Source organism: Xiphophorus maculatus, chromosome 20, assembly GCF_002775205.1.
Source record: "Xiphophorus maculatus strain JP 163 A chromosome 20, X_maculatus-5.0-male, whole genome shotgun sequence".
In the NCBI taxonomy this organism is placed as follows: domain Eukaryota; kingdom Metazoa; phylum Chordata; class Actinopteri; order Cyprinodontiformes; family Poeciliidae; genus Xiphophorus; species Xiphophorus maculatus.
In genome coordinates, this window is record NC_036462.1 from 29,362,539 (window position 1) to 29,381,817 (window position 19,279).

At 43.5% G+C, this 19,279-nt stretch overlaps 2 protein-coding genes across 2 annotated transcripts; both read left to right on the top strand.

Annotated features, from left to right (window-relative positions):
• Positions 1-681: 681 nt before the first annotated feature.
• Positions 682-11,637, top strand: otop1 (otopetrin 1). Its single transcript, XM_023325443.1, has 6 exons — positions 682-1,276; positions 2,077-2,213; positions 2,757-2,815; positions 2,983-3,113; positions 8,010-8,914; positions 10,343-11,637. The coding sequence occupies exons 1-6, from the start codon at positions 931-933 to the stop codon at positions 10,511-10,513; spliced, it is 1,749 nt and encodes a 582-aa protein (XP_023181211.1). The 5' UTR covers positions 682-930; the 3' UTR covers positions 10,514-11,637.
• A 2,311-nt stretch (positions 11,638-13,948) lies between these two features.
• On the top strand, positions 13,949-19,071 carry drd5 (dopamine receptor D5). The gene has a single exon (XM_023324472.1). It carries the CDS (start codon positions 14,624-14,626, stop codon positions 16,004-16,006), a length of 1,383 nt encoding a protein of 460 aa, XP_023180240.1. The 5' UTR covers positions 13,949-14,623; the 3' UTR covers positions 16,007-19,071.
• The last annotated feature ends 208 nt before the right edge of the window (positions 19,072-19,279 follow it).

Below are 19,279 nucleotides of genomic sequence, written 5' to 3' on the forward strand. Positions count from 1 at the left end.
TAATAATAAAAACTCCCACCAGGTTCCGTTTTATTTATGGGTGTGCTAGCAGGTTACTGTAAAAGTATGTGTTTATATAGACAAGATTTCTCAAAATCCCATCTTTCACCCATCTGACCTCCTCTCAGTTTTTCTGGACAGTCCCACCTTTGTTACGCAAATTACCTGCAGACGCCTCCGCTTTTAACCGGTCTGTATTCCGATCATCTATTAAATCTCCGTGACTGCACAACAAGCCATTGTGAATTAAACAATAGATGGTGTTTTTTTGTTGTTTTTTTTATTTATTTTTTTTAGATCATCTAACATCAGTGATCTGCCTCTAGAATGTATCATCTACTCTCGGTAGACGGAGTGTGAACTGGTCCTCTTGTCTCACCTGGACGGCTGCCAGCGAGACGGTGTCCGCCAGTTGGACTGAGGCGCAGGATTTGGGCGAAACGTGTTTTTCTGCTGTGTGGGTGAACTTTACGTGTTAGGTCTTAAGCTTTTCTTAGACAATGAATAGTCGACATGGCTGACACAGGGAGATCAACCAGCTTCTTAGAAACATGGGTGTTTCCACAAGGCGGATCCCTGGGATCACCTATGAACGTAATTAAAACCCTCATTTGATGTGACTCAGCGGGCTTATTAGACGCGCAGATATTTGTGTTTCGGGGTTAGGCCCACGAGGCGACACTGGCGTCTATCAAGTCAATCCCGGACGAGGCTGGACACTGGAGCTTGTGCGTAACCACTGAGCCGGACCTTGAAGATCGAGTTCATGCTTGGCACTCTTTGTATCCCTCTGAGTCAGCGCCCTGTGGAAATCCGTAGCTCACCTGGCCTCCCTCTGATGCACTTATAGCGCGCAAAAACTTTTTCCTCGCACCGTTGCAGCTTTTGCACATTAACCCGCAGGTGGCGGAACACGGCGGCCTGAGCATCATGTCCCTGAACAAGTACAGCCAGAGCTCCTCTTCCTCGTCATCCTCCGATTCCATACGGGACAAGAAGGTCTTCGCCAAGCTCAAGCTGTCGGGGGACTACCCGAGGAAGAACGCGGAGCTGCTCAGCGCTCAGTATGGGATAAACGTGCTGCTGGTCGGGGTGGCGCTGATGCTGGCCATCGCGCAACAAAAGGCCTCCGTTGAGGAGAAGGACCTGCTGTCCTTCACCACAAGCCTCATGATACTGCAGCTGATCTGGATGATATGGTACATCCTGGTGAGGCGCAGCCAGGGGAAAACACGAACCGAGAGGGACGTCAATGCCACTACATGCTGGATAAGAGGTGAGCTTGGTGGAGGAGGCAATCAGATGCATAGCAAGCGTCCCGTTAGATGATCTGCAGGAGAGAAAGTTGTGGACATTTATGGATATATATATTTTTTCATCATGGGGACAAAAGCATACGCGCGGGTTTTCTATGTTTAAAAACGGATATGCATTGCCTTGAAGAAGTTTTCACACCCGTTTAACTTTTTTCACATTTTGTCTGTTTCAATGCATTTCGATGTGGTTTTATGTGACAGATCGACGTTAGGCTGCAGCTGCAAATAAAAATCTGGAAAGTGTGGCCTACATATTCGCCAACCTTCACTGCAACACCCCTAAATAAGATCCTAGGCAACCTCAACAAGTCACATTTTAATAGAAAACAGTGTTGACCATGTGTGAAAATTGAGTGAGTGTCGTAAAGACCAGAAACCTCTAAGTTAAATAAAAAATTATAAGAGCAGATATGTGGAAGAAGATGCTCTGGTCAAATTAGACAGAAATTCTACTCTCTTTTTTTCTCTTTTCTTTTCTTGTATCAACCTTGATCACACCATCCCCCATGGTGGAATATGATGATGTCACCATCATCCTGCGAGGAAACTGGCAACAGTAGATGGCAAACATAGATCATATAATTTCATGCCTCACTTTGAACCAAAACAAAAACAAAAAAAATCATAATTACAGTATGTGCTACTTTCTGTCAAATCAGTTTCCAGGAGACACTGAACCGTTTCGTGCTTATGGCTGTTTTCCCAAGTCACTGTAAATGACAAACATTGTGGAATTTGTTTCTTTTTTTTTCCTTTGTAGGTGGTTTAACTCTTCTCGCTGTCCTCTCACTGATCATGGACGCGTTGAAAATCGGATACTACGTCGGATATCGACTGTGCTTGTCGGAAGTGTACGTAGTCTATCCCGTCACCCATGTAGTTCACACCATAGCACAGGTAAGTTTACAAACCTGCTTTAATATCATCGACGTGATAATCTTTTGTCAGCATTTTACCAGTTAAGTCCTTATTATCTGTGTGCCACCAAAGAACCCTGGATAAAGAAGTGCCCTTTGTTGCAGAAACACTGTAATCATCTCCTTTTCCATGTTATTTTAGTGTAACCTCATATGGCAAAGGTTTTTTTTTTTTAACAGTTTTGTTGGCTCTAGTGGCCTTTATTTGAAAGTAGTTTGACAAGAAAGAAGGTAATGAGAGACGGGGAAGACTTGCGGCAAATGTCGCCAGGCCGGGAGTCGAACCTGTGACCACCGGTCACAATATGTGGGTTGTGCTGCACCACCACAGCACCCCACAAATCTGTGTTTTAAAGAGACTTAAACACTCAATTTAAGATTAGTAATCATTTTTGAACATATAACAGTGGCATTTGTGCCAAATGCCGGAACTGTGAACTTAATTTGATTTTGTTTTTACAAGCCTTTCAAGACGTTTACTTTTGTGTCGTTTGTTTTCTTCTCTCTTTTTTCTACTTTTTAGGTACATTTTCTCTGGTTTCACATCAAGGATGTGATCAAGAGCTTTGAGACATTTGAAAGGTATTTGAACTCTAGTGTTTTATTATTTGAGAGTCATGTTAAAAGAATGGAAACGCACATCCCACCTTTCAGACTTTTTGTACCATGTATCTAAAAAATACTTGCAGTGTAAGACACCAACCATTTCCACACGCTGTTACATGATTATGACATAAATGTCTACTCAGGTTTGGAGTGATGCACGCGGTCTTTACCAACCTCATCCTGTGGTGCAACGGCGTGATGTCGGAGACCGAGCATTTTATGAACAACCACATCAGACAAACCTCCGGCGTGGAATTTCAAAATATCACCACAGGTAAGGGCCAGTAGGTCGATTGCTGCCTTGTACCTCAGAAGAAAAGTACACTTGTCCACTTGAGAGCTCGCTTCAATGGATGAAAGAAAACTAAAAGAGAGGAGGGTCTGAGAGGGGAAGGGAGGGAAGCTTAGCCTCCCAGTAGGTCTTGTTTGTGTCGAACATCTCTCTATTAGGTTTCACAGTGGAGCACAGATTTGCTGGTCCTGGCTGCCCCCTTCCTGGCCCTTTCCGCACACTTCAGCCACCGCTGCCGACTTTGGCAACCCCCCCGCTTGACCCTAGACATCTTTATCCCAAGGCTGCTTAGTCCCAAGGGTGCTGCAATTACAGTAACTGATACATCTAAGCCTGGGGTTGGGGGGTTCAGTTGCTCCTCCTCATATCCGGCTGGCTGTGAGGGTGGCTGCACCCTGACTGGTCCCCTTTTAATTAAAAGGTGCAGCTCCACCTCCAGGGGGTGGAGGGGTTGGGGCACACGGCAGGGTTTTGTTAAGGTGTGCCCCTGGGGGCAACCAATAACCAGAGTGGGCTTTACACGCAGTGGGTAAGTATAAAACATACATTCAACTGCAGGTGCGTTCAGGTAACGGGGGAAATTTCAAATCAGTAGAATATTACCTGCTATGACTGAACACGGAAAAGCAACAAAAACAGTCCAGGTGAAGAACTTTGATTTATTGCTGTTAGGAAAATTACTTAATATTATATACCTAAGAATGAGTTCAGTTCCAGAGAAAAGTCGAAATATGGCATAAAAAAAATACTTGTTGAAATTGAAAAGACATGCAATATATAAAGTAATATGAAGTCAGAAAGTTGGGGGAACAACAGAAAGCTAGGACAAAAAAGTTGACATGCATTTCTTAGCATTATTAAAATTAAATTGTACGACTTTGGTCAAATGTTTTGGTACTGAGATGAGAGCTTTGTGACGATCGCTCCAAAACGCTGAGTGTGGCTGATGTCTTGAAATGTTGCTTCAGTATTTCCACATCATGCTTTGGATGCCTTCTATTTTATGAAGGGAACAAATTCCCCCTTCATCAAATAGAAGGGGGTGGAAGCAAGAGTCCCACAACATAATGCTACCACCTCCATGCTTCACATTTGGGATGAGGTTCAGAGATTGGCAAGCTTCCTCTTTTCTTCCAAATGCATTGATGCTCATTATGGCCAAAAGTCTTACAGTTTGTTTCATCAAATGACAGAAAATGTCTCATAAAAAGAAAGGTCTTCAGATTTTTACAAAAGGACGCAGGAAGTCGTATTTTTGAGGCGTTGCCTTAAAGTGCGCCAATGCGCTACTTAACTTGAATCAGAACTTTATGAAGCCATTTCATATGAACTTTTTTTTAAACTGCTTAAAGAAAGATGAAAAGGTAACTTCTGAAATTAGTGGAAAGAAATTCTCTAAAAATGTCTCTTATGTTATTTATTATTCTGTCATTTTGCAATAATTTTGCTCATCCTGACTAATCTGAAATATATTAAACAACTGATTTACTGTCAAAGAGGAAAACGTCTTTTCACACTGTGTGTGTAAATATATAATTTTACCAGTTGTTTTAAAACCCTAACTTAAAATGTACATATTTGTTCATTTTAATATACACCTTATACAACTTCAAAAGAATACAAATTCTTATGTAATCACATTTTTATGTAATCACGTTTTGTTCTGTTGCTGGAGGTGGAGCTAATCCAGTGTTTGATCCATTTGTGTTTGTTTATTAGAAACATTGCTGCGGCTTAGGAGGATTTACTCAAACAGTGAATGGAAATGTTGGCAAGTTGAAGCCTGCTGAAATAATGCTGATTACGCACCAGTTTAGTGCGTAAAAAGAGATTATTAAAAACTAATTGAACTGGTTTGACTGGTCTAATATTTTAAAGTATGTTCTTGATGTTCTTTATAAGAACTGGTTCCAAAGCAAACTTTGCTTTGGAACCAGTTAGGAATCCCGTCTGGCCCGGGAGACCCAGGATGACAGAAATGAACTCTTATTGGGTTTAATAATGTCCCTGTCGTGTAAATACGATGGAAAACATCACACGTTTGAAGATGTTACAAATTAGTTTATTATTATATTTTTGTATTGGATATTACCTTTCAACAGCAGCACACTTCTCACTTATTTTCGCCTGACAGTGTAGGGTTAAAATGTCATCGACGCCTAGCAGGGCACCAAATGTACAGCAAGAAGAATGGGAGGGCAAACGGCCTTTTGTTTAACTCCATTAGAAATGACAGGTATGTGATTTTGTGACTTAATGATGGCGTTTGTTAAACTGAGCGAATAAACTGATAGATTTTAAATTCTCAGATAAAATACCGTGCCACTGGATCGTAAACGTGTGCAACTACACACGCAAAGCAACAGGTGATATATTTGATTTCACTGAATTCCCAAGAAGCATTTAACTAATTCCAACCTACTGATTATATATATATATAAAATTAAATTCCCTTCTCACCCACCGCGGTGAGAAGGGTGGGTGAGAAGCCCCTTCCTGGCCCTCCTCTACCAGAGGGTCCTCTAGTAGAGGACCCTCTGAGCTCGGGTCCTCTACCAGAGGCCTGGGAGCTTGAGGGTTCTGCGCAGTATCTTGGCTGTACCAAGGACTGCACATTTCTGGACTGAGATGTCTGATGTTGTTCCTGGGATCTGTTGTAGCCATTGGTCCAGTTTGGGGGTGACTGCCCCGAGGGCCCCGATGACCACAGGCACCACTGTGGTCTTCACCTTCCAGGCCCTCTCCAGTTCCTCCCTGAGGCCCTGGTATTTCTCTAGTTTCTCGTGCTCCTTTTTCCTGATGTTGCAGTCGCTTGGTATTGCTACATCTATCACAACGGCTTTCCTCTGTTGTTTATCCACTACGACAATGTCTGGTTGGTTCGCCATTACCATTTTGTCTGTCTGGATCTGGAAGTCCCACAGGATCTTAGCTCTGGCGTTCTCCGCCACCTTTGGGGGTGTTTCCCACTTTGATCTCGGGGTTTCCAGTCCATATTCTGCACAGATGTTTCTGTACACTATGCCTGCAACTTGGTTATGTCGTTCCATGTACGCTTTCCCTGCCAGTATCTTGCACCCTGCTGTTATGTGCTGGACTGTCTCAGGGGCCTCCTTGCACAACCTGCACCTTGGGTCTTGTCTGGTGTGGTATATCTGGGCCTCTATTGCTCTGGTGTTTAGGGCCTGTTCCTGGGCGGCCAGGATGAGGGCCTCTGTGCTGTCCTTGAGTCCAGCTTTTTCCAGCCATTGGTAGGATTTACTGATATCAGCCACTTGGGTTATTTGCTGGTGGTACATCCCATGTAGGGGCTTGTCCTGCCATGATGGTATCTCTGGCACCTCAACCTCCGTTCCCTGTTGTCTGAGATATTCACTGAGCACATTGTCTGTTGAGGCTTTGTCCCTGATGTATTTATGGATCTTAGTTGTTTCGTCCTGGACTGTGGTTCTCACACTCACTAGTCCTCTGCCTCCTTCCTTGCGGCTCGTGTACAGTCTCAGGGTGCTGGATTTGGGATGGAATCCTCCATGCATTGTTAGTAGTTTTCTAGTCTTAATATCAGTGGCTTTTATCTCCTCCTTTGGCCAGCTAATTATTCCAGCAGGGTATCTGATTACTGGCAGGGCATAGCTGTTTATTGCGCGGATTTTGTTCTTGCCATTGAGCTGGCTTCTCAGGACTTGCCTTATTCGTTGGAGGTATTTAGCTGTGGCTCCTTTCCTTGTGACCTCATCGAGGTTGCCATTTGCTTGTGGTATACCTAGGTACTTGTAACTGTCCTCTATGTCTGCTATTGTTCCTTCTGGGAGTGAGACCCCTTCTGTGCGGATGACCTTCCCCCTCTTTGTGATCAGCCGACCACACTTCTCTAGTCCGAATGACATCCCAATGTCCGTGCTGTAGATCCTGGTGGTGTGGATCAGTGAGTCAATGTCTCACTCACTCTTGGCATACAGCTTGATGTCATCCATATAGAGAAGGTGGCTGATGTTGGCCCCATTTTTGAGTCGGTATCCGTAGCCAGTCTTGTTGATAATTTGGCTGAGGGGGTTCAGGCCTCAGCCAAATATATATATATATATAAATGCACCAACTACAGTTAACTTTATTGCATTGCTTTATAAGTAGGATTGACTGAAATATATCTATGATTGGATTGAATTGACTTATTTCCTTGCAAAGATGTGCTATGAATTGGCACTACATAAATAAACTAAATTGGATTAAATATTATAATTATATTACTATTATGTTATTGTTTGGCATTTTGAACTCTTTGCTAAGAGTGAACATTTGCGTTGTGCAAATAACCTCCTCATATATTCTTAATATCCCTTACATTAGAGTTGCTTTTAGAGACCAGTGTTTGTGTCTCCATTAATGAGACTGTATATTGTAAAATGTTTTGAACTAAAACATCTAATCTGCACATCAAAATAGCAACAACTGCTGCATATTAGTCAACCCAATATTATATTTAGGCCTAAATATAATAAGATTTGTTGGAATCTTATTGAATTATAAAAATTCTGTTCAGATGAGTTTCTCTGCATCCATTTGGTTAATATTGCAATGTTATGGTAAGTGTGGTAATATTACTTAATTACTCCTGCACACTCATTGTTATTTTATTTAAAAAGTCTCCTTTGTTTTAGATTTCATCATGTCATTGTTATCTGTTTACAGACTCTTTCTGCCCTTCACTAAACTCACAGTACTTGCGACACTTTTTAAGCCTTTTAGTTTCTTCCATTGTTACGTCTCAATAGATGGGCGTGTTTTAATAATGGTTGGCATAACAACGATATTTTGTTGTGCAACTCACAATTTGTCTCTCATGTCTTTGTACGCATTCTTGTTTTACCTGTTTTCCAGAGGAGCCGGCGCTGCAGTGCAACTGCACGACAACCACATGCGCCCTGTTCTCCCGGAGCTTCACGTACCTCTTCCCGTTCAACATCGAGTACCACATCTTTGTCTCCGCGCTGCTTTTCGTCATGTGGAAAAACATCGGACGCACCATTGACATATCCTCAAACAGAAAAAGTCTGGTCACCAAAACCCAGGGGTTGACTTTAGGCCCCATTCTAGGTCTCCTCGCACTGGTCAGCACTATAGGAATACTGGTGGTCTACATTACACGGTTACCGGGCCCCCTGGAAGTTCACCTGTCAGCCGTTTCTATGTTCTACATTTACGGCATCGTCCTGCTGGTGGTCATGTGTTCTGCCGGCGCTCTGGGTTTGCTCATCTACCGCGCCAACCACATGCCTCTTGACGCATCAAAGAACCCTTCGAGACAGCTGGACACGGAGCTGCTGTTCGGGTCGGCCCTGGGCTCCTGGTTCATGTCCTGGTGCAGCATCGTGTCAGTACTGAGCAGCAAGAGTGACCCTCCTTACCGCTGGACCAACCTAATCTACTCCCTCCTAATTATTCTGGAGAAGTACATCCAGAACCTCTTCATCATCGAGTCCCTTTATCGCCAGCAGGAGAGCTTAGAGAAGGCGGACCCGGAGTTGCCCACCAATCCGGAGGTTTTCTCGGTGACTTCGTCTCTGCCTCCCTTAAACGGGATTGACAACCAGGCATACGAGTCTCCAGGTGAGGGCTCCAGTTCCATGGAGAACGAGCAGGAGGAGAACGGACAGGTGTACGGATCTCAGCGGAAGCAGTCGAATGTGCCGCTGCCCGTTGACATTCACGCTGCGGAACCCTTAAATATGAAGAGGCTCGTCCTGAAGAACATTGCTGTTTTCCTGTTATTGTGCAATATTTCGGTAAGTTTTTCTACACACCGTCAAAACCATGTAAACAGGATTCACAACGTAGCTTGTAAAGTAACTCGATCAAACTTTCGAGTCGTAGTAATAATCTGCTGCCTAAAATTTGTGGCACTTATTTTGGGTTTTGCAATGAATTGAAGAACTAGTGTTTTCATACTACATGACTGTCTCCCTCCATTTAAAAAAAAAAATTGTGTCACCTATTACTGTCTTGGTTCAGTCTCATACTTAAAAAACAAACTTTTGGAAACCTTGCAACTGGAAAATCCTAAATTTATACAAGATATTATGTGCACATAGCATTCCCTCTAGAGTTACTAACGCTCTGGTGAAGTATGCAACTATTTGAGTATCATACTTTTCAAAGGTGCTCACAAAACAAATGTTTTCACATTTTGTCATTAAATGTACATGTCTGTACATTTAAGTTTTTGTTCGGTTGGAAGACAAACCAAGTCTTGTGGGACCTCTACGGGATTTCCTTGTTGTTAACTCTGTCCATTTTCCCTTCAACTCTGTCCAACTGCTCTTCCTCTGCTGAGGAATAGCAACCCCCGATTATGATGCTGCCACTACCATTTTCTTTGGGCTGACATCTAGTGCTGATTTTTCTGTATCCTTCATGTGGCTTGTGGCAAACTGCAAACAAGATTTCCTGTGGCTTTCTTCCAACAATTTTTCTGTGTGTGCACAGCTAATAGCGAAAGAACATCCCACCTGAGTTTTGGATCGCTGCAGCTCCTCCAGAGCTTCAATGGACCTTTTGGCTGCTGCTCTGATTAATGCTCACTTTAGCCAAGTCTATCAGTGTAGCGTAAGCCACGATTTGTTGGGTTTTTAGTTATGCTGTCCTCTCATCACTTTCAGGCGATGGATTGAACATCAGCTCTGTGAGATGTTCAAAGCCTGGAATATTTGACCGAGCTTTTTCAGCTCCTCCACAACTTTCTCTCTGACATGTCCTGTGCTCCTTTGTTTTTATGATGGTGTTTGTTAACTACTGTTCTCCAGCAAACCTCTGGAGATTCTGCTTAGGCAGAATCTGTTCACTGATTAGGCTGGTTTAGAAACCAGGGGGTTGTACTGGATTTTATTTATCAGTATCAAAGTAAAGGGGGCTGAGTACATGTGCACGGCCAACATTGATTGAGTTTTATGTGTTTTAAACTTTGAAAGCAATCTGTCATTTTCTTCTACTTTCCAATGAAAAACTCCTTTGTGTTTTGCTACCGAAATATTGAAACATTGAAATTTGAAGCTCTAATGACAAAATGTGAAAGGGTTTCTATTCAACCGGACAGACATATGACTCCGGTAATAATGAATGTAAAGTATCATTTCTGCAACAGTGAGTCTCACGTTTCCCCTTGTTTCATTTTAAAAAAATGTTTTTTTCAAAAACCACACCTTTTCTTCTTTCAGCTGTGGATCCTTCCTGCCTTTGGCTGCAGGCCGCAGTACGACAACGGCCTGGAAGAGGCGACGTTCGGCTTCAGCAGGTGGACCACTGTTCTCAATTTTGCCATTCCTCTCAGCCTCTTCTACCGCATGCACTCCGTGGCCTCCCTGTTCGAGGTGTTTCGCAGAGTCTGACCGAAGATCCGGCGAACGCTGCCCGACAAGATGCACCGGAACCCTTGCCAGCATCCAGCAACCAGTTCCCAGCTGTTGCACCGCAGCTCAGCGGCGGTGCAACTGTTCGGGAGGCCATCAGGGTCACTTCTGCTGCAGACTTGAAAGAAAAACTAAACTTTGGAGAGACAAACCATAGAGCCTGTGCTCCTTGAAGAATAACAGAAAGCGTTTTATATATATTTATGTGGAGAATATAGATATTTTGCTATATTTATAGGGACTCTTTAGTACTTTCTAATCTGTTTTGATAATTGTTTCAACTTGGGTACAATCCATTGTAGAACTGAATGCTTAATCTGAAATGCACATTATATATTCTCATAATCGTGACTAAATACAGACTGTAGAACACTGACCGAGTCACAATATCCAAAAGTTAACAGTGCAGCCACTGCATACAATGTAAATGGATGACGTTCTCACTTATCAATGTTTAAAGTTTAGACTGAGTAGTAAACCAGAATGCATAGTAGAATTTCAAGTTTGCATTTACAACCTTATCACTACATTTCTTGCATTTTGCTACTAGTTGGACTTTAGTTCTCAGCTCGTTCGTCTCTCAGCCATCAGAGTCGTTGTACGCTTTCAATCTATAATCTGTTCATCTGATTGGAACATGTATTTCAAATTACTACATTAATTGTGAGCCAGATAAAATTCACACTGTTATCACGTGTCAGGATAGATACTTCTTTAATTTCATACCAGAAAATATTGTTGCTGCCATTACCAGCCACCACAGATGAGTGCTGTCACTAATGGAAATGCAATAAAAACAATCACAGCCTGGGACAAAACTTTGCACTAAAGACGTTACTATGAAATTCTGCTGAAGGTTTTATTCAGGTGTCCGATTGAGTTCTCAGCCTGGTGCTATCCTTTCGGGTTTTCTATGTGCCAAGTTGTGGGAAAAACACAAGCAAACAAAAAAAACAAAACAAAACAAAAACAACAAAAAAATAAATTATTCTCGCATATTACTGTAGTCCTGTATATTCTGCTACTCTGATCAAAAAATCTCCCAGCTGCTGTGACTTTTTTTGCCTATTTGATTAAATTCTGCTTTCAAGAGATTACATCAATATATATGTACATACTCTGTGCATACAATAAAAAATATTTTCTTTTTCAAACTTAAGACTTATCATATTTTCCTTTTTTTTGCCTTACAAAGGACCGATACCACTTGAACGTTTCCACTTCACTTTGCAACCACAAACCTAGGTTCATTTTATTGGGATTTTAAACAACAAATATAGCACGATTGTGAAGTGGGAGAAAATAATGCGTGCGATGACTCCGCTTGCACACGCTGACACTCCTCATCACCCTGAACACACCGGCCGCACAGTGAAACATGGTGGTAACAGCTTTATGCTGTGGGAATGCTTTTCTCCAGCAGTGACAGAGAAGTTGGCAAGAGTTGGTGGCAAGACGGATGAACCGGAGCACAGGGAAATCATTGGAGAAAAATTGTTAGAGACTGCAAACAATGGTGGAAGTTCACCTTCCAACACAAACACGCATACAACCCGAGCTGCAATAGATGGGTTTAGTTTAGAGAACGTCATCGTGTTGGGAGTGAAATCTGTTTACGGACGTTTTCCATCAGTCAAGGGTTTGTTGGTGAGGCAGTGAGATGTACGTCCGGCTGCAGCACCCATTCACACCACTGGGTGGAGCCAGACTGGTTTGAAGCACAACGGCCACTTTTATTTCTTAAGCGTGTTGCTTTCCACTAAATGCTTCTGTGGGGGGAGCCGATAAAATCTTTGACAAATACAAATCTAGTTTTAAGCGACTTCCAAAGAGCAAAAAGAAACTCGAAACAAATATTTCTCTTTTCATGTTGAATTTTTAAATTGCGATATTCTGTTGTCCCCCCCCCCCTCCCTCCAGCCCCCCCGTTTGTTTGAAAAGGAAATCAGTCCATTGCGGCTTTAGCGACGAAAAACAAAGGTTCCCTCTAAACACTTAAATGTATACATAACGCCCTTGTGACGTTTGCGAAGTGCAGAGGTATCCTAAATGCTGGATGGGACGCCGTTTTGCCGTTTCGCCTCCTGGCGTGGCCTGATTCCCGCAGATTATGGGTCAGGCTACTCCGAGAGAATTTGGCACCGGACGTCAAGGGGATTATTCCAGCAGAGTGTCTGAACGATTTGACAGGCACGCAGACACGTCTAAAAATAGCCGTGACGTTTCAGAGGCGGAAGCCGCGCCGATGTTGCCGCTGCACTGACACGCGGCGACGCGGCGCTCCTCGCTCTCCGAGCCCGATGAGTGCGAGTGTGTGACTCACCGGCTTTGAAAAGAAAAGTCCCTGAAGAGGGTGAGCTTTGACCTCCAGTCAGGGATTGTTAGGGGGGGAGGTAAACAAGCACCTGGGATCAGGAATAGTCCGAGAAATATGTTCCAGCACACTGAAGTGTCGAAATGGCAGCCCATATATACACATATAAATATCTAAAAAAAATAAAAATGAAGGATATATTTTCTTGAACTAGTGCTAAAAATATGTTTGAACGTGAGCTTTTTTTTTGTTTGCTCCCAAACTACATCCTGATCGTCTTTGCTGCGGGCTGCCTGCGTTTCAGCACCACGGACAGAGTCTGTGTTGGTTGTTCAGCGAACTGTCAGGCAGTTTGCTGTGTTAGAGTACAAAGCCTTATTCGAATCGTTTGACCTTTTTCCCCCCCACATTTTCTCGATAAGGATACATGGTTTTTTTTATGATTATTATTTACTATTCTTACAAATAAAAATTGGTTTCAGCCTGGGAATGGTTTGCTGTGCGCCATTTGTTTCTCCCCCAGACAATGTTTTGCATGTTGGCCAAAAATAAAGAAAAAGAAGAAGTTACATTTTGGTCTCAAATTACCAGCGCGTGTGTATTTGCCGTGTTCTCTGTGGGGCTTGTGGGAAAGTTCTTATGACAGACAGATTCTCCCACCTGAGTTTCGGATCTCTGCGCCAGAATCTTCTCCTTGACCTGCCTGTCAAGATGGAGTAGATAGTCGTGTCTTGGTCGGTTTTGCAGTCGTGGCATACTCTTTCCAACAGAGCTTTGTTGAAATATCTAACGCTTGTGACACCGTTGCCCCGTTACCCCTCGACATTTCTTAGTCTACGGTGTATTTTGCTCACTAATGTTACCCAACAAATATCTTAGGTCTATGGAGAAAACCTGAAGTTTTACTTGGATTTTAAACCCACGCAGGATGATTCTGTTTACTTCTTTCGTGGACTGGATCTGATTTAGGTGTAGCAGAGCAAACCGGGCTGGATGCAAATGAGCGCCACATTTTGCCGCACCGCTTTATATTGTTTTATTGTTGTTTCAAAGTATCTCAAGCATGAGAAAGTTGAGGGATGTGAATACTTTCGCAAAGTTGCAACCCGGTTATCTTATGTGGAACGCCTTGTTGATTCTCGTATTTATTTTTCGTTCACTGCATGGCGTTAAATACAAAGCAGGCACAAAATGACCACAAGAAGAAAAAAAGAAAATCGTTTTCTTTTCCTTCTTCTTCTTCTTCTTCTTCTTCTTCTTTTATTGTGAAGCCTTTAATTACGCCCTTTGGAGTGACCCAACGAGACATCTTGTTGGTCCCCAGTGCGCAATTGTGCGTTGACGCCACGCACAAAGAAGGCGTAATGGTGCATGCGCCAAGACCTGGTTGGGTGTTCGTGTGAGCGTGCGTCGATGTGTGTGAGAGTAAAGCTGGAGGGACTCCCTTCTCGTCCTCACCGTGCTCAGAATATCTTGGACTGACGGATCCAGAGGGGCAGCCCGGTCACACGACCGGAGCGACCGGGTTTTCCCCAATATGCTTCTCCCCCTGCTCGCCGCGTTTGGGTCCTTCAGCGCGCGGTGTGTGTCGTTTGGTTTAATTCCAAAGCTCCCTGCTCTTGCTTTCCCTCTATTCTGTGCTGCGCATCAAGGTGGCTGCCCAGCGGGTCATCGCGGACAGTCCGAGTCCGGCGACTGGCTGAAAGCTGAGCCCGCCCGCACGCACGGAGATACGGACTGTAGTTTTACTTGAAGAGAAGAGGTGAGGGGGGGAAATGGAGAACCCGGCCAGGTATTTATCTTCGGTGCAGGGGATCGATACCGTGCCGGCGCCCCTCGGAGAGATCATGTGGAACAGCACTGAAACAGAGGCGACAAACGACGGCGGGAAGGATGTGGTGGTGCGCACGGTGACCGGCTGCCTGCTGTCCTTGCTCATCCTTTGGACTCTGCTGGGGAACATCCTGGTGTGCTCCGCGGTGCTGCGCTTTCGCCACCTGCGGACCAAAGTCACCAACATCTTCATAGTGTCCCTGGCTCTGTCGGATTTATTCGTGGCGGTGCTGGTGATGCCCTGGAAGGCTGTAGCAGAAGTGGCCGGATACTGGCCGTTTGGCACTTTTTGCAACGTCTGGGTCGCCTTCGACATCATGTGTTCCACCGCGTCCATCCTCAACCTCTGCATCATCAGCGTGGATCGGTACTGGGCCATCTCCAGCCCCTTTCGATACGAGAGGAAAATGACCCAGCGGGTCGCCTTTGTCATGATCAGCATCACCTGGACACTGTCCGTGCTGATTTCATTCATACCGGTCCAGCTGAACTGGCACAAAGCCACCGCCGACGGGTTGGCCGGAGCGCACAACTCCTCCGCGAGTCGGCAACTGGAGGAAAACTGCGACTCCAGTCTGAGCCGCGAATACGCAATCTCCTCTTCGCTCATAAGTTTCTATATTCCCGTGGCGATCATGATTGTAACATACACCAGGATTTATCGGATTGCTCAGATCCAGATCAGAAGGATAGCGTCCCTGGAGAGAGCGGCGGAGCACGCGCAAAGTTGCCGAAGCAACAGGATAGAGTGCCAACACCACAACACGTTGAAAACTTCAATCAAACGGGAAACCAAAGTGTTTAAAACTCTTTCTGTGATCATGGGCGTCTTCGTGTGCTGCTGGTTGCCCTTTTTCGTGTTGAACTGCATGGTCCCGTTCTGCAACAAGCCGGCTGCGGACCGAGACGCGGGCCTGCCGTGCGTCAGCGAGACGACCTTTGACGTCTTCGTGTGGTTCGGTTGGGCCAACTCATCCCTCAACCCAATCATCTACGCCTTCAACAACGAGTTCAGGAAGGCCTTCGCCAGCCTTCTGGGCTGTCGCCACTTCTGCTCCAGCACACCCGTGGAGACGGTGAACATCAGCAACGAGCTGGTCTCTTACAACCAGGACACGATCATCCACAAGGAGATCGCCAACGCGTACGTCAACATGATCCCCAACGTGGTCGAATGTATGGAGCACGAAGAGACGTTCGACAGGATCTCTCAGTTTTCTCACAACAACGACAACGCCACAGACTCCGTTTGCGACTTGGAGGACTGCGAAGCGGACATCAGTCTGGACAGGTTGTCACCTTTCACCCCAAACGGATTACACTGACTCCACACGGTGCGTCACTGGGTGTGTTGGTGATTCTCAGAGCCGGCCCAAAGTTATACGGGGCCCTGGGCAGAATTTGATTCCAAGGTCCACTTCTGATTAAGTTTAACATCCATCAGCAACTAAAGCGGCACGATTTTATATTGTCCATGCTCCATCATTATTTAAATTCCACATTTGAACATCTTGGTTTAAATGCAGAAATGAAAATAGTCAGCCAAAGCAAACAAACAAACAAACAAATCCTTAAATTGATATTTCAGATTTTTATCAGCTAAAGGGTAAATAATCAGAGCTGGGCCAAGAGAATCAAAGGACAGCCTCAGATTCAAAATATTCATAGAGATTTATGGGAACACAAAGTTATGAACCTTCAAACTGTTTGAATTAATTCATTATAAAGGTAAAAAGCAAGATATTTACACTGGGCAAACACACTGTGGAACAACTGTGCTCAGGCAGTCTGGTCAAAGTAACTACAGTGCCTTGCTTCTTTTTTACATTTTGTCACACTAGAGACAAATTTAATTGGTATTTTATGTGATCGACCAAGACAAAAATATTTAAATGCAAAATAATCCACCAGACATCACCCAAATAGTAAAGAGAGTCCATCTTTTTGTAATTTAATCTTGGTAAACGTCCCGATTTTCACAAAGACTAATGAACGCAGCTGTCAAATCAGGTATAAAGCTGATTTATACCGTAGAGAAGCTTACTGTTATGTTATAAAACACAACGGCAAGCTTTGAACTTCTTAGATCTTAATCTGAAAATGGAAAATGCATCGCAAGGCTGCAAACCCACCAAAATACCAGTACACCTAAATAAAAAGCATGCAGTGTGTGTTCTGGACATGTATAGGTGATTAGCCGCCACACGGTCCTTCTAAAGAACTATTACCTTAAATTATGCAGAGATTAGCCCTGTGTTTAAAGATAACTGTTATAGGAAAGGCTAACTTATTTAATCTCTGTTACTTGGCTGAAAACTATGGGCTAATCATTTAAAATCATTCAACTGGCATTTTTTGTCTCAGTAAAAGCACATTTCTTCAAGTCATGATAAAACAAAATCCATATGTAATAAATTTCTACAAGTAAAAAAACACCCCGTTTTTACCAGTAGGTGTGAAAGCTAATTTTCTTTTGCGGGAATGAGGGCAAAATTGAGATATTAAAATATTTGACGCCAAACCTAAACTCACAAGCTGGGAAAGGAAAGCATAGATCAGAGAAGCATCCAACAGGACTATGGCAACTTTGGAGGAACTTCAGAGATCTACAGCTCAGGGGAGGGACACAAATAGGGCAATCCTAAAAAAAAAAAAAACCTTGTAAAAGACATGAAACTGGGGTGGAGGCTTGCCTTTCAGCAAGACAGTGACTTTAAACAGACGACCAGAAGAATGGTTTAGATGAAAGTGTGTCGATGCTTTTAAGTGATCAGAGATCAAAGTTCACACCGGAATCCAATTCAGAAAATAAGACCTGACAATTTATGTTCACTGATGCTTGCCATGCAATCTGACTGAGCTTCAGCTACTTTGTTATTCTAAGAACTATCTGCAAAAATGTCCATCTCTTGATGTGCAAAGACAATAGAGGAACAAACATGGTGGTGTGATCGCAACTAAAGGTGGATGCACACAATATTGTCTTGAGGGGCCTGAATACAAATCCACACAACCACACATTTTAGATTTACAATTACATACAAAAAGTATAACCACCCAACATTTTCCAACCATTTTATACTTTGTAATGGTCTTTCAAATAAAATCCCAATAAATGACATTGATGCTGGTGATTTTGATGTCAAGAAATCTGGAAAGATTCAAGAGGAATGTAAGCTTTTGCAAGGGACAAAAAAAAAGTAAGGCAGTTTAGATGTGTTTTTTTTAATAACTCCACATCTGTCAACTTCCCCTATGATCCTAAGTGTTATTAGGAGCCCTGAGGCCGACTGGAGTGGCAGCTAAGCTCCTGCATTTCCTGCCTTGGGCCGGCTCTGATGCTTCCATCATCGTTAATTTTCCCAGAAGCCCCTCTCCATTGGAGTGGGACACAACATGGGGGTTCCCTGAGCTACTGAGCACCAAGGCTGGGGCGATGGTGGGGTCTGATGACCGTTTCGTAGACACGATAGACCACCCTGCTATGGCTTTACATCATATCTAAAACGTGATGTTGTTGTCCTGTACTGAAAACAAAAAAACGTGACGTGTAGATGTTTATTTACTTGACAATTAAAGTCCGTGTTCCTTCGTTCAAAGGTTCATTGTTGCTGAAACTGTTGCTAACTAAAAGGCTTTACTCGGTGCGCCGGTGTCTATAACGTCCATCTACTCCGAGGATTCACAAAGGGGACTTTCTGCCTCTTTACTAACCATCAAGCGTACCCAGTGCCCACCTTTCCATTGAGCGTGAAAACTGAGGGAAGCCTTACAAGACAGTATGACTAAAACAGTCCAATGCAGTCAATTTAGCGCCTTACAGCCTGGCGAACAAAGAGATTTGAGACATGAAAGGAATGTGTCCTGTAGAGTTTAAGTTACGTGATGCCAAAATGCATTATTGAAGCGTTTCGCCACACCAACCTCCCAGGTGACTCTCTTTTTAGCACATGCGCTCAGGACATGTGGACACTTTAATCTGAGCTGCCACAGGCTTTTTAACAGAAAGGCAAAAGCACAAAATCTAACATGAAGGATACACAGAGGAAGCCTGCGTGTGCTGGAATCTCTAACTCACGTCTTAAAACAACAATTGTTTTAACACATTGCTATTGTTAGAGTTATTTTCTACGATGTTTAATTTCACACAGTGGCCAAAACTTGTGTAATGCTTCAGCTGTGTGAGCCAGACCTATCTCTGTCTGATCAGACTCAAAGACCAAAAGATAAAGAAACAATAATAATAAAATCTCCCAGGCATTACTTGAAACCAATCGGACAGCACAGCTGGATATCACATCCACATCCTGATGACCTAATCTGAATGTATTTACTGTCCTTTTCAACGGTGAAGTGTGTCATAATTTGTCTAATAAAAAAAGGCTGTCATTCAGAGTGGAGTATAGTGCATGAGTATCTTCCTGAAGTATTGTTTTCCATAAAGACAAAACTTTTGGTTTATATATACAGCTCTGGAAACAGTTAAGAGTCATGATCAGTCTCTCTGATTTTACTGTTTATAGGTATATGTTTGAGTAAGATGAACATTGTTCTTTTATTCTATGAACTACTGACAACGTGTCTCCGAAATTTCAAGC